The 13,144-nt window shown below is 37.4% G+C and overlaps 1 protein-coding gene across 1 annotated transcript in view; it reads right to left on the bottom strand.

The window, feature by feature from the left end:
- The window catches only part of LOC113992859 (protein eyes shut homolog), a 262,860-nt gene that overhangs the window by 112,908 nt on the left and 136,808 nt on the right, over positions 1–13,144 (bottom strand). The window contains exons 6-7 of the mRNA XM_027730560.2: positions 8,217–8,325; positions 5,180–5,400 (exon numbers count right to left, since the gene is read on the bottom strand). Coding sequence (XP_027586361.1) covers positions 5,180–5,400; positions 8,217–8,325 — 330 coding nt within the window. The remainder of the gene's footprint in view (positions 1–5,179; positions 5,401–8,216; positions 8,326–13,144) is intronic.

Genomic DNA, 13,144 nt, shown 5'->3' with positions numbered 1-13,144 from the left:
AACCGGAAGAGAAGGTGATTGCACAGTTAAAATTAGAGCTGTGAGGTAGCTGAGGGGCGTAGGGCCCCGTGGGGGCCGGGGGCCCTTTTCGTCCCCACCGGGCCCTGTCCAGCCAAGCTGGGCCCCTGGCCAAAAACATGCAGCATCCAGAGAGAGAGAGAGAGACTCCCCAGGAGTTCTCCGGCCGGCCTCACCAACTTCCCTCACTGCAGAGGAGGGGTGGTGATAGGCTGGCTAGGCTCTGCCAGCCCTGGCCCAGGAGGACTCCAGGCCGGCAGCCATGACTCTGAGCTGGCAGCAGCTCAGAGCAGAGAAGCCCCTGCGAAGAAGTGGCGGCAGCTACGGCCAGGGCCGAGACTGGGCTCCTGGCCAACGATATGCAGCCAAGACCAGAAGAATTCCAGAGAGCAAGAGAAAAGCTGCCCAGAGAAGCAGAGCATGGCACAGAGCCAGACCAAGGAACACGGGAGTGTCCTGCTGGGAGAGTTTGCAACGGAGCAGAGAGAGAGAAACTTCAAGCACTCGCTGCCCCTTCCCTGCCATGGAGGTTGGAGGGGGCAACTGGAGCTGAAACTGGAGCAGCAGAGAAGGGCTGAAGGGCCCAGAGATGTCCTGCAAGCTAGACCAGGGTGGCCAGACCCTGAGTTTGTAGCAGCCAAAGCAGCAGAAGCAGCAGCAGCAGCAATGAACTGGACGAGCAGAGAGTGTGCCTGCATCCGGGAGCTGAGCAGAGCAGAGAGAGGCCAAGCCTGGAACATTCTAGGGTAGGACTGAGCCAAAACCCCAGAACCTTTTGACCCTGGGAAGAGGGGTGGTCCCCTTGGAGAGAGATTCCCAGAGAGCAAACTCCCTGTGGAAGGAAAACTCCATGGAGCAGGGAATAAAGACTTAAAGCTTTAACTCCCTGTACTCTGTGGTAAAGACATGGTGATAACAAGTGTTTCCCTCAAAGCCCACGGATGAACCCTCAGTGGGAGCCGAGCAGTTAGAGGCAGGGTACTGAGACCTAGCACTCTATAGAAGAAAGAGAGAGAAATTTTTCCAGCTATGGTAAATTGAAGCTGTAATCCTGAAAGTGAAGGACAGACTTCTTCTTCTTCTGGACTGATATGGGAGGAGAAGGGTGATTTTTGTAAATACATAGTTTGTCATCATAGGAAGCACTATTTAGAATTGGTGTATATATTATTCTATAGTTTCTATTCTGTTAGTAATAAATTTTGATATTATTTCCCCATGCTGAGTCTGTTCTCCCTGTGTGAAACTTCTCTCACTCTTTTAGCAGATTTGTGGGGGTTTGAAAAATTGGGCCTGGGTCAAACCACGACAGAAGGTATCTCTTACATTATCAGAGGACGAAAATTGAAAAGTTACATTCCCTATATACTTTTGGTGATTACAGCATTCATAGCAGTTGAAATGTGAAGATAAGTGTCTCTCTATTGAAATTTATTGTTAATTGAGTTTGATTTTTCAGTCGTGGTTAATTGATTAACATTAACGGACCCATCTGCTGCATCAATACACGAGGAATAACAACAGTAAGAATAATCACTGTAAGAATAGTTTGAGACACTGGAAACATGATTGTTTGTGGGAGCAATTAACTTTGAGATTGTACTCTACATTGTAAAAGCTAAGCTTGTAGGTGTTTTCATTTTTTGAGTCTTTATACAATTTAAAACAAACATTAATCAAATACTACTGGTGTAGTGGCTGACATAATTGTCAAATCATTGGTGAGGTACTTTTGAGAGTTTCTTTCTCACACACAGATGTGTCTTCTTAATTAACTCTAAGCTTGGTTTGCAACATCTGCCTCATATGATCAGGATGCCACGTAGAATATTAAGAGGTTCCTAGGTTAATATTTCCATGCCCTTTTCAAACACATCCAAATCTAATGAGTTTTGAATTCTGTAGAACATATGTATATGACAATCAAACCCTAAATTTACTGAATAGTTGTCATTTTTTCCCCCTTTAAAATTAACCAGTCTCTGAAATTTTACATTAGCATAGATTTAAAGCGCAGTAAAAGAGCTAGTGAACTTGAAAAAGTGCTTCTTAAAGGAGTAGAGCACTTACATAGGAGACTACCTTGTTTTTAAATCTAATAAAATAGTATCTGTGTAAAGAATTAAAAATTTGGACTTGTACTAAACTACTCATCTGATACAGCGTATGTTTAGCTGCTCTTGAAACTGAATGACTTTTATTCTACTGTGATGGCTTTGGCTGGGATAGAGTTAATTTTGTTCACAGTAGCTGGTATGGGGCTGTGTTTTGGATTTGTGCTGAACACAGTGTTCATAACACAGGCATGTTTTTGTTATTGCTGAGCAGCATTTGTGCAGAGTCAAGGCCTTTCTGCTCCTTACCCCACCCCACCAGCGAGGAGGCTGGGGGTGCACGAGGAGTTGGAAGGAGACACAGCCAGGACAGCTCATCCCCAACTGACCAAAGGCATATTCCAGACCATATGACATCATACTCAGCATATCAAGCTGGAGTATGAAGGAGGAAGCAGGGGACATTCTGAGTGATGGTATTTGTCTTCCCAAGTCACCATTACATATAATAAAGCTCTGCTTTCCCATCACCAGAGTCCTGCCGGACAATCAGGGCTGGATCTGGCCCCGGTTCCCCTCTCTGGGCTAGATTCTGATCCCTCACCAGTGGACTGATATCCCAGCCCCGCCTCAGCCTGTTGCTATACCCAGGGATGTGCCCAATACCAAAGGGCTGGGTCTGCCCTGGTGCCCCACCTGGTGCAGGGCCCTGCCCTGATATGACCCTGGGGAGCACCTGATGTAGCCAATGACCAGAACACAGGGAGTTGCTGGCCCCAGCTGCATTTGAAATTTTGTATCTGAACACCAGCTACATACTAGTCCCTGCCTCTTCCTGCCAAAAAATACAAAGAAAACATTTTTTCTTGCAAATACATTTCCCATGCATAATTATAGTAATTAATAGGATGAACACTACATAGCATTTTTGTACTCAGTTGATGAGAAACAGCAAGTAACTTTCTTTTAAGAACAACAGTAAACAAGTGTTTCTTTTGAAAAAGACCTGACTATTCTCAGAAGTATATGTTGATAAGCTCCAATTTTCATTATAGAACATGGCTGAGATATTTCGCATGTAATAATTCATAGTCTTTCAGAAGCAAACCTGCTAATTAGTTGCCAAACACCTGAAGAATAACATGTACTGGAAAAAATTTTTTTTCTTTTTTTTTTCCACTAAGCGGTGTAATTGAAACAACCGACAAAAATCTTACTATAGCATCATATAGCTCCCTCAGCGTTGATGAGTGAATCCTATCAGGTCCCATGGACTTATATATGTCCAGTTGGTTTAAAAGTTCCCAAATCTGATTCTTGTCCCCTAGGTGTAAGTCTGCCTTTTCCAGACTTTCTCCTGCAGGAGAGGAATAGGATTCCTGAAGGCCAATTATCAATAAAGACTGAGGAAAAGAAAACATTGAGTATTTCAGTCTTTTCTGAATTCTTTGTCACCAGAACTCCAGCACCATTCAGCAGCAAGCCTACATTTTGCCAAGTCTTCCTTTGGCAGCTGATATCCTTGTAGAAGCATTTGGTTTTGCTCTGCATGTCCCCCTGCCAGATCAATCTCTAGATGGACTTTGGCTTTTCCCATATCTATATAGCTGGATATTTTCTCTGTATTCTTCCCAAGTCACCTGGTCATGCTTCTACCTCTTGTATGCTTCCTTTTGATATTTGAGTTTTGTCAGGATCATCTTATTCACTGATGCAGGCTTCCTGACACTTGATTTCCTGCTCATTAGAATGAGTCGTTCTTGGGCATGGAGGAGGTAATCCCAGAAAATCAGTTGTCTGTCGTAGAAAATAGTGAAAATCAAGATACTACAGAGCTGCTTATCCCTGGTTTTCACATACCCAGTCTTCCATGACTCCTCTGGACAGAAGAGAAGTGAACCATTTCAAAACAAAAGCATTTCTGAAAAGAGCCTGGTCCAACAGTTGGAAAGCAGAAAGGCAGTAAAAAAACCAACGGTCATGAATTATTCAGGACCCAAATTTAAATGAAAAAGTATTCTATAATTGTAGTTGACAGACCAAGCAGTCCTATCAATTGCTTGCTTGCTGAGATATAGTATAGATATGAATATAGTAAGGACCAACAGAGGAAAAAGGACTCATTTTCACAAGACTGGTAGGCAAATTGTGTATACTTTCACAAAGTTGCTTTGCTTTCATTTGTGCTTTAATCAAACAAGACCTAGAGATCAAAATCTGTTTGGTGTTCTTCGTGTGCTCACATCAGTCAAGGGAGGCAGAGAAGCCCCTCAAAACTTTGTTCAAGGCCTCCTGAATCTAAGAAACACACAATAGTCATCAAAAGAACTTTAGGCTATGTTCTGTTTAGCATTTGCCTTGAAGCTGAAGTGCAATTTTTAAAAAAATTGGCAGCTACTTCACAAATTCTATCAATTCTAAACAAAAATGTGTTTCTAAATGCTGACTTCCTTAGACAATGATCAAGTTACTATGGCTTAAGAAGTTACTGTTCTACAACTAACCATCATTCAACTGAACCATCATCCTCTGTTCTTTTAACTCATGTCTCTTTCAGACTCAGACTCCATTTCCTCTTTCAGCACGATGCACCTTAACTGTCAAAGGTTCTTTGACAATACTTTTTCACATGTGCTGGAGATGAACAAGTAGGTCATTTGTTAGTGTTTTCATAGCATGATGACAAACATTTTGTACCCAGGAGCACATCAAGAAGATGAGTGAGGGTATAAGGCCTAGTAAAAACACAGAGTTGTTAGGCCGAAGAATGAGATCTTATGTACTTTCTGTCCAAGCTGTCTATACAAATGTTCTGATTTAGTCTTGTAGTGGAACTGATCTAACTGGTTGCAAAGGAATTCTGGCATCAACCAAATAGGTATGCTGCATTGACAAGGTAATTACATTTTATATCGCTTTTCATGTAAGAAAATAAAGTATAAAATCTCTCTGGCTGGCATGAGGGTGTCATATTTTCTGTTTAAACTTATCAGGACAAAAGGTTGGTGATTATTTCATTATAGAGAAAATTATAATAATTTTTCATTAAGGACGAAACTACCGACCACAGAATGTAAATGGATGATGAGTAAAGAAATAACTCTTACCTAGTGCAGGTTCCACCATTGTGACATGGATGATAATCACATATTGGAACATTGCAGTTCTCAACATTCCTCCCTCCAAGAGCCTCATCTATGATGAACAACTCTTTGTGGTTAACTTGAAAATCCCTAATGCATCCTTTATAGCCATGTATCGGCCCAGCGCATCGATGAACCTCTTCATGAACAGGAACATTTCCAAGGAAGATTGATCCAAAGGTGATCTGCAGAAACAAAAAGAGAATCATCAGAAAAGAATGTGATTTGTGAAGTTACTGTAAACAATGAATGAATAATAATTGCTGATAAAGGAGATAGTAATTGCTCAAAGATGGACAAAAACTATGATACTTGCTGAAAAGATTCTTTCTAAAAATGTGGTTCTCTTTTTTAAAAAAGTAATCCCTACAGAGACAGTGGTTTAATGTATTTTCATATTTTCAAATATATGTTTCCCGTGAAACACAAATTGGAATTCCCAGCCCTAATCACAACGAACATGGTAAGTTTTTCACATGACTTTCCTCATCCTGTATGATGTGTTGTACATTCATGGTTGAGATTTAGTGCAGAAACACCAAAGCTGTAGACTTGAAGATATTTTCTTTAGTTCCTGGGACCTACAGGACCCCTATAAGATGAATACAGAAAAAAGATTTTAAGTGTTTTTTTGATGAATGACAGAAAACAGACTGCTATACTGAAGCCCAGGGGAAAAAAGGGAAATTTTCAAATTTCCAAATGCCTAGAACATCCTTATAAAGGCACTAGAGAAACAACCACAACTTTTTCCAGGTTGGGACTGACCAAATCACATCAGTGCTCACTATGGTAATTCCTGTTTTACCTGATTTAAGATTCAAACCCTTGACCATCACATATAAAGCACGTATGACTCATTTAGCACTGTGTATTCCACTCCTCAAGCTGATGCCTGACTTTCCGGAATTCTGACATGGGGCTTCATCGTTCCTAAGTTTCTTTGCTAAATGTCTGTCAATTCTTAGGCATTGAAAAAAATAATTACTTTTTCATAGGTGTGTCACTATGATGTATTTATTTGTACAATACCATCAATCCAGAAAGAGGGTGAAACCTAGACAATTCATATCAAGCAGGAGTAAACAAATGGAATAAGAAATATATCACAGCATGTGTGAAACGTGAGGAGATAATTTATAGTGAAGGGGCTCTTCACTACCGTATTCAGACATCAACTGTAAAGAACTAGGAACAGGAGGAAAACATCACATTGATTTATCTGGAATTCACACATTTGTATGATTTTTGTTTTGCTGTGTCCTGTATTGCCTTTGTCAGTCCCGAAGCTATGTTGCTGACAATTCCAAGTGAAATTTGGAGTTACGGTGAATGTGAATACTGCCAGATATTCCTCTACTTAGTGTCTTTCATTTTGAAGGGAAAGAGAAAAACACCTGCTTCTGTTAGAGCATGGATAAAATTAAATCAGATTTTTCATGTCAGAGGAATTCAAAGACATTGACTCAGCACTTGTTGAATTAATTTCATATCACTTGACTTTATCCCCTTTCAAACAAAGCTATAAACCAGTGCAGTGAAAGACAAGATTTGTAAGTAGTGTTTGCAGACATTTTCTCTCTGCTTGTAAATCTGTTTCAAGAATTAATCAAAGTGTTGAACTGCATTATAAAGTGTCTAAAGTGATAAAGAAAAATGTTTTTAACAGTCCTCATGCAACACAATTTTTTTTACTATTGGACCTTTTTTACAAAAGCACTTACCTTGGGGGTAGATTCAGTGTACCCCAGAACAACTTCGGTAGGCTCTGCTCATTTTTTTGCATCAATGGATTTTATCATAATGTATTAGATGTTCTAACTCATGCTAGTACAGCATAATACACATTCTTTCTGTAAAGGTTACATTCTGAATTTAACTGACTTAACCAGAATATATTTTAAGGAGGCACACAGAAAGAATTCCTGTAAGTCCTGTTAATAATATAACAGCTTAATATAGCATTAAATCAAAATTTTATTTAATATACTAATATTTCAAATACTAATTTGAAAATATGCTATTTTCCTTGGAACCTGAGTGCTAAAAACGATTAGCTCAACCAGTAATGGGAAGATATCTGCTAGTCGCTTAGAGATAAGAAATTTCTTTTTTTTCTTTCTTTCTTTGATTGTGTACTTTGTAAAGAAAATAGAGGCTCTGGAAGATTAGGAGCAGATCTGTAAAGTGTAATAGTCATGAGGATGCGACATTCATGATAGATACCACGCAAGGGAAGAAATTCTTTTACAAACCAGTGGTGCATACTGTGAGTTGCACAGCATGATTAGCATCTCTACAGGTAACCGGCCTGCCTTCGGTGAACAAACTTATAAAGCAAGCTGCCAATCATAGTTTAAATTCTCAAGTCTAAAAACATTTTAAATGTATCATGCAGAAATAATCTTGTGATGAAAGAATGCATAACAAAGAGAGGCAATAACATGGAGACAAAGAATAACAAAAAAATCAAGATTTGGGAAATCTACCTATTGACCATTTAGAATGAGTCTTCTGGTACCAGTTTCAAAATGGAGACTGATGTTTTTGCAATACTATTCAGAAGTGAAGTCCTAGCAAGAATTCTGAAATCAAGTTAAATCACTGATGATCATAACTGTCTTCCACTAGACAACGTGGCTTGCAACTAGAAAGTAACTAGAATTACTTCTTAGCAATATGTTAATTGTTTCTAACACCATGGCCTTAGGTAAATGACATCGCTTACATATTTTTTCCTTTCATACCATCAGTGGCCTTTCCATGGATTTTTAGGCAGCTGAAATAGAAGTTTCAGAGTTAGGTAAACTTAAGAAATAAGTGGAAATAGTATGGATGCTTGATGTGAAAAAACCTATTAAACAGAAACTAAGTACATTTAATAATAACTGAAGAGGAGTTTTTTAGTTAGAATGCCTCCTCTCCTTTGAAAATAATGAAGTACATATGTTGATAAAATGTTCAAAGTATATAGCTATTTTCTGATGTCTTTCAGACTGACCTGAGATGCTTGAGGTGAGAAAGAGAGTCTGTGCTGTACAGGAGGATTTCCATCTGCAGCCATTTCAATCAGACAGTAACCTTCAGGACTGCTCACAGGCAACACGTAGCTGGAAGGAAACAGATCTCATTACTGTTTGTGCTGTTGACCACAGAGTATTCAAACCTCTCACAGCAAAGGCAAAGTGAAAAAGATGTTTATGCCTCCATAAAGGATGACAATCTTTGGACAATATAATTCCAGTTTCATGGCTACTTGAACTACCCAGGAGACAAAAAAAGTAAGTTTCTTCTACTAATGTCTCTCTTCTATTTGCTTTCTTACTGTTCTTGATTCTAGTGTTTTAAATGTATACAGAGACAAAGAAGAAAGAGATCTTTAAATACATAGGTGGGTATTGATAAATTTTAAGTGCTAACTGCAGCTGACATATGGTCTCCCTAGTATAGAGAGTTGTTGGACAAGTAACATCAATGTTGAACAGCCTAGGTTGAAATTTCCTTTTCCTACCCTAGAGGGGAAACAGAAATGGAACAAAGAATGAAAGGCTGCATATCTCTGAGCAGAAAAATTACACTATGATCTAGTTATCACTACTTGGAAAGCGTGTTGTTAAGGTAAACTCTGGTACTGAGCTTCATAGATAAAGAAGAATATAAGGTTAAGGGAATTTGTGAAGTAAATACTGGTGAATATTCAATAAAACACTGAAAATTCTTCAGCTTCTTTTCATGATGAGATCTGATAAAATGTTATTAATATTATCACCAATAAAAATTCAACCCCAAAAGGATGATTTTAAAAAATACTGATTTTTTACTTAGAAAGGAAATTTGCATAAACATTATCACAGCAAATGCAGAATAGGACAATAGCAGTCCATAGATTCTTTAAAACTGACCTCTGTTATTTCTGTAGAAATGCTTTTGAATTCCACTTGGCTTCTGTTTAAATTTTTATGTACTTTCAAAGAGAATGTGTTGGGCCCCTTTTTAGGAAGGATGTTAAGGTTTGCTGACCACATGTACTCTGCACAGGAAACTGCTCAGTCAAATCCATATAACAAGGTTTTCAGAGTAAGGCTTTTAACAAGAACAATGTTATATCTTTGTGTAATATTTCACAAATGTTACACAACAGACTTCACAAAATATTCTGAAAAAAAAAATTAAACACTTATATCACCTGCCAAAATTTCTATTTTTTTGTTAGTTGAATAAATGGTAAAGGACAATGACAAGAATCTCATAAATTAGTTCATGTTGAAATAGATGAATTTTTATTTTAGGCCACAGGTATATGAAAGAATTAAAATATTTTAAAGTCCATTATGTTCCACACACTAGAAGCATATATTGCTAATCATAGGAATGACCTCAGAATTGACAAGGACAAATTTACTCCAAGAGAAATCACGTAAAGACATACCATACTCTCAAATGCCTACTTTTTTATGTATCAGCACCTGGTTGGTTGTGTGCAGCTGTTGTAGCATGATTTATCCCTGGTTATGCCTTGAGCTTTGTTTTTCTGCTCCTGTGTCTAAAGTCTTACTGTTTTATCCTCCTGTCTGTAGATTCATTATGAAATTTGGAGTTTCAGTTTTCACTTCTGAAGTTACTGGAAACATTGTGTTGACATAAATGGATATAGTATTAGGCCCCTAGTGAATATTTATAAATTCACTGCAGTGCAGTTATTTCTGAGTGAGCAGCACAAAACCGGTATGTCTACTAACACAAGTCTCATAGCCAGTATACATCTACATCAGCTGCTGATGCACTCATATTAATCCTTTGCAATAGTTATATCACTCCTGGTTTCAGAGATAAATCAGTCAATACCAACTCATTGACTTTTTACTGTGTTCTGCTGTGTGGGGTTGAAATGTGCTAAATTATTTCATCTTGGTAAGTATGCAAAACTTTTCTTATTTTTGAATCTTTCTTTTGAAGCTCTGAGATATTTGAATCGCATCTTCTATTATCCCCTTTTGAAATGTGATCTAGACTCATAGACTATTAAAATAAGTTTGAAATATATTCATTTGTATTTATTATTTTAGGTTGAAACAGGAGCCAGGCCTAAAAGAGTTAACTGAGATATCTCGACCTGCTAAGAAACCCCAATATCTGTTTTGCTAGAAGAACATTTTAGGAGCACTGGTTAATATCATGTTCTGTTCTGCTCACTGGACCAAAGACCGCCTTATAGAAAGAATAGGAGTAGTACACACATAGTAATAAATTAGGTAAACTAGATGTTTGAATAAGATATAGAAGGCCCAGAGCCAGGATTTTGCAAGCTTGAAGAATTCAGGTCACCTAATCAAATAGGTCAAATTGAGGAAGACGTCCATGGTAACCACCAGAGGGATGAAGGCTCGAGGAGAAGACTCCCACAGTAGAAGACTGCATGTCTGGAATGACTCCGCCCAGGGACTAGCCTACTTTTTAATATGTATGTTTAATGATGTAACAATGTATCTAAAGTGTATAAAAATGGCTTGCTTTTGCACTTTCAAGTCGAGCAAGTATGTCCAGCGCGAGCTGGCTTGCTCCCAACATTGAATAAACAAATACCTTGCTGCTAAAAGATACAAAAGTCTCTGAGCAGTTCTTCATACCAGATTTTTCGGCATCAGGTTAAAATTATTTTTTTTTTTAAACAACCCTTTACATCATGTACTATAATAGTCCAGCCCACAAAGAAAAAAAGCTTAAGTGATGTGGCAAAGTTAATAAAGAAGAATGTTCACCTAATGAAAAAGAAAAGAACCATATGGTCTATGTAAGTTTGACAATCTTCAAGCAATTAACCATCCAAGTCAAATTTAGCATTGTAAATTTTTTTGCAAATGTCTGGTATTCACACATTCTCACTGTTTTGCACACATAATTTCCCTTGTTTTGATCTTTTGCTAGAGAAAAAAAATTGGAAAATTAAAAACCTAATTTAGGTGCCACTAAAATAAGCCTTAAAGATTGCTTGATGTTGACATGGTCTTCACTGATGTATCTTTATGTAGACAAGCCCAAGTATCATAAATCCATATAGATAATAACACAGTCATCCCTACTCAGGCATAAGTTTAAAGAAATATTTCAGAAAAAAAGAGAATCCACTTAAAAAAGCCCCAGTATCTATAAACAGCAGCTATTACACGGTGATTTTGGTCATTGGGTCTTGACTTCTCGAGGGACACAGAGTTGCCTTTTTTTTTTTTTTTAATATACAGCAATGAACTCTCAAAGAGCAGTACTGATTTATTTGATGTCAGTCAGTAGATTAGTGACTGAGTTCTGAGAATAAAACCACAGACCACAAGCAACAGCCTACTGCCCTGTATTCTAGAGTGCATGTTTAGGAATGCTACCACTGATTTCTTCAGCATCTGATCCTTTCTCTGTAAGGATTTCCAAAGAAGTCATACTTGAAATTTCTCTCTGTCTTATGTCATAGAAAGGAAAAACTCATTTGAAATATGAACAAAATGAATATTTTTCATGCTTACATTACCACAAAATTAGGACTGTTTGAATTTGCCAGATTACTTAAATATGCTTAGAATAACTTTAAGAAAGCAATAGAGCATGGAAAATTACTATCCAAAAGACAGTTTTCTTAGAAAATTATGAAAATAATGAAAAATGGCAATTAAACCATAAATCCAGTCTCTGTCTTTATTATACCTTTTAAATCCACAAAGTGCTACAATACAGACATATGCAAAACATAATCATATTAGTTTTTTAAAACAATGATGGAAAAAAGAATGCACTTGAAATATTTTGTGGTAGAAATTACCTGAATTAAAATGTCACTTATCTTTCTCTAACATGATAATATTTTTCTTATAATCTGTGTTTAAATCTGTCTTACTCGTGCAACAGAATAAATGCAGTTATATTATTTCATGCATCTCGTAAAAGATTGAAATCCATTATCCACATTAGAAAAGAAAAAATGGAACTGATGATTTATTCTCTTGACATTTTTTCTTTATTTTTCTAATTAACCTTATATTATGAGATACTGACCTCACATTAAGAACACCTGAGATGAAAGTGGCTAATCACTGACATCTTTTAATTTTGAAGTATTTTTAGTTCAATTGTGATTTTTCACTCGTTTAGATGCTGAAGGCATTTCAGTCCATCTGCCTCACATCTCAGTGGCATATTCTGGTTGTGTTCAAAGCCAGCATATTTTTTCCTCCAGAGACAGTGACAGGAGAGAATGCAATATGATTCCTATGGCAGGATAACTTTGTCAGGCACCAAAATTGTAATTCATGCACATCACATTCATAATGATATAAAAAGGATTAACAGAGGAGTAAAGAATTGGGTGTGTGGGGAGTAGTTATGGGAAATGTGTGTGTATGTGGGATGTATGGCAATGTTATGCACAATAATCTAAATATGTCTGAAACCATGTGGAGCCCAGCCTGTTCCTGTAGATGATAAGGTATAGGCCTGATGTAGTCAAATATATATTTCCAAAAATTTGAAATAAGATGTTCAGCCTTCTTATTTTTATTTATCTAAGAATAACATGATTTTTTTCATAGCTGCTGTGGCTTTTATATAAACTCGTTAAGAACAAGAACTACAAAGGCTTTACAATTTACAAAAGACTCATGGACCTCAACAGGTGCAAACCAGAAATTACATACAGTGATTAATGTCATCACTAGTTACCTCTTCATTAATTCTGTGCATGAACACCAAATTTCTAACCAAGTGCAATGTTTACCTTACACACTCATGACACAATTTTGGATATTAAGTATCGGATCAATTTTGGTCTGGAAATTATGTTCAAAGAAATCCTCTTATGCTAGCTAAGATAAGGGCACTTCTAAATCAAATGTCACCTGATATGATCTTGCTCAAGTAAATGTTTTAGCTTAAATTGTCACAGCT

The sequence above is a fragment of the Pipra filicauda genome, unplaced genomic scaffold (assembly GCF_003945595.2).
Source record: "Pipra filicauda isolate LSUMZ 115617 unplaced genomic scaffold, ASM394559v2 scaffold30_size5312502_pilon, whole genome shotgun sequence".
NCBI lineage: Eukaryota > Metazoa > Chordata > Aves > Passeriformes > Pipridae > Pipra > Pipra filicauda.
This window is presented reverse-complemented; position numbering and strand designations above follow the sequence as displayed.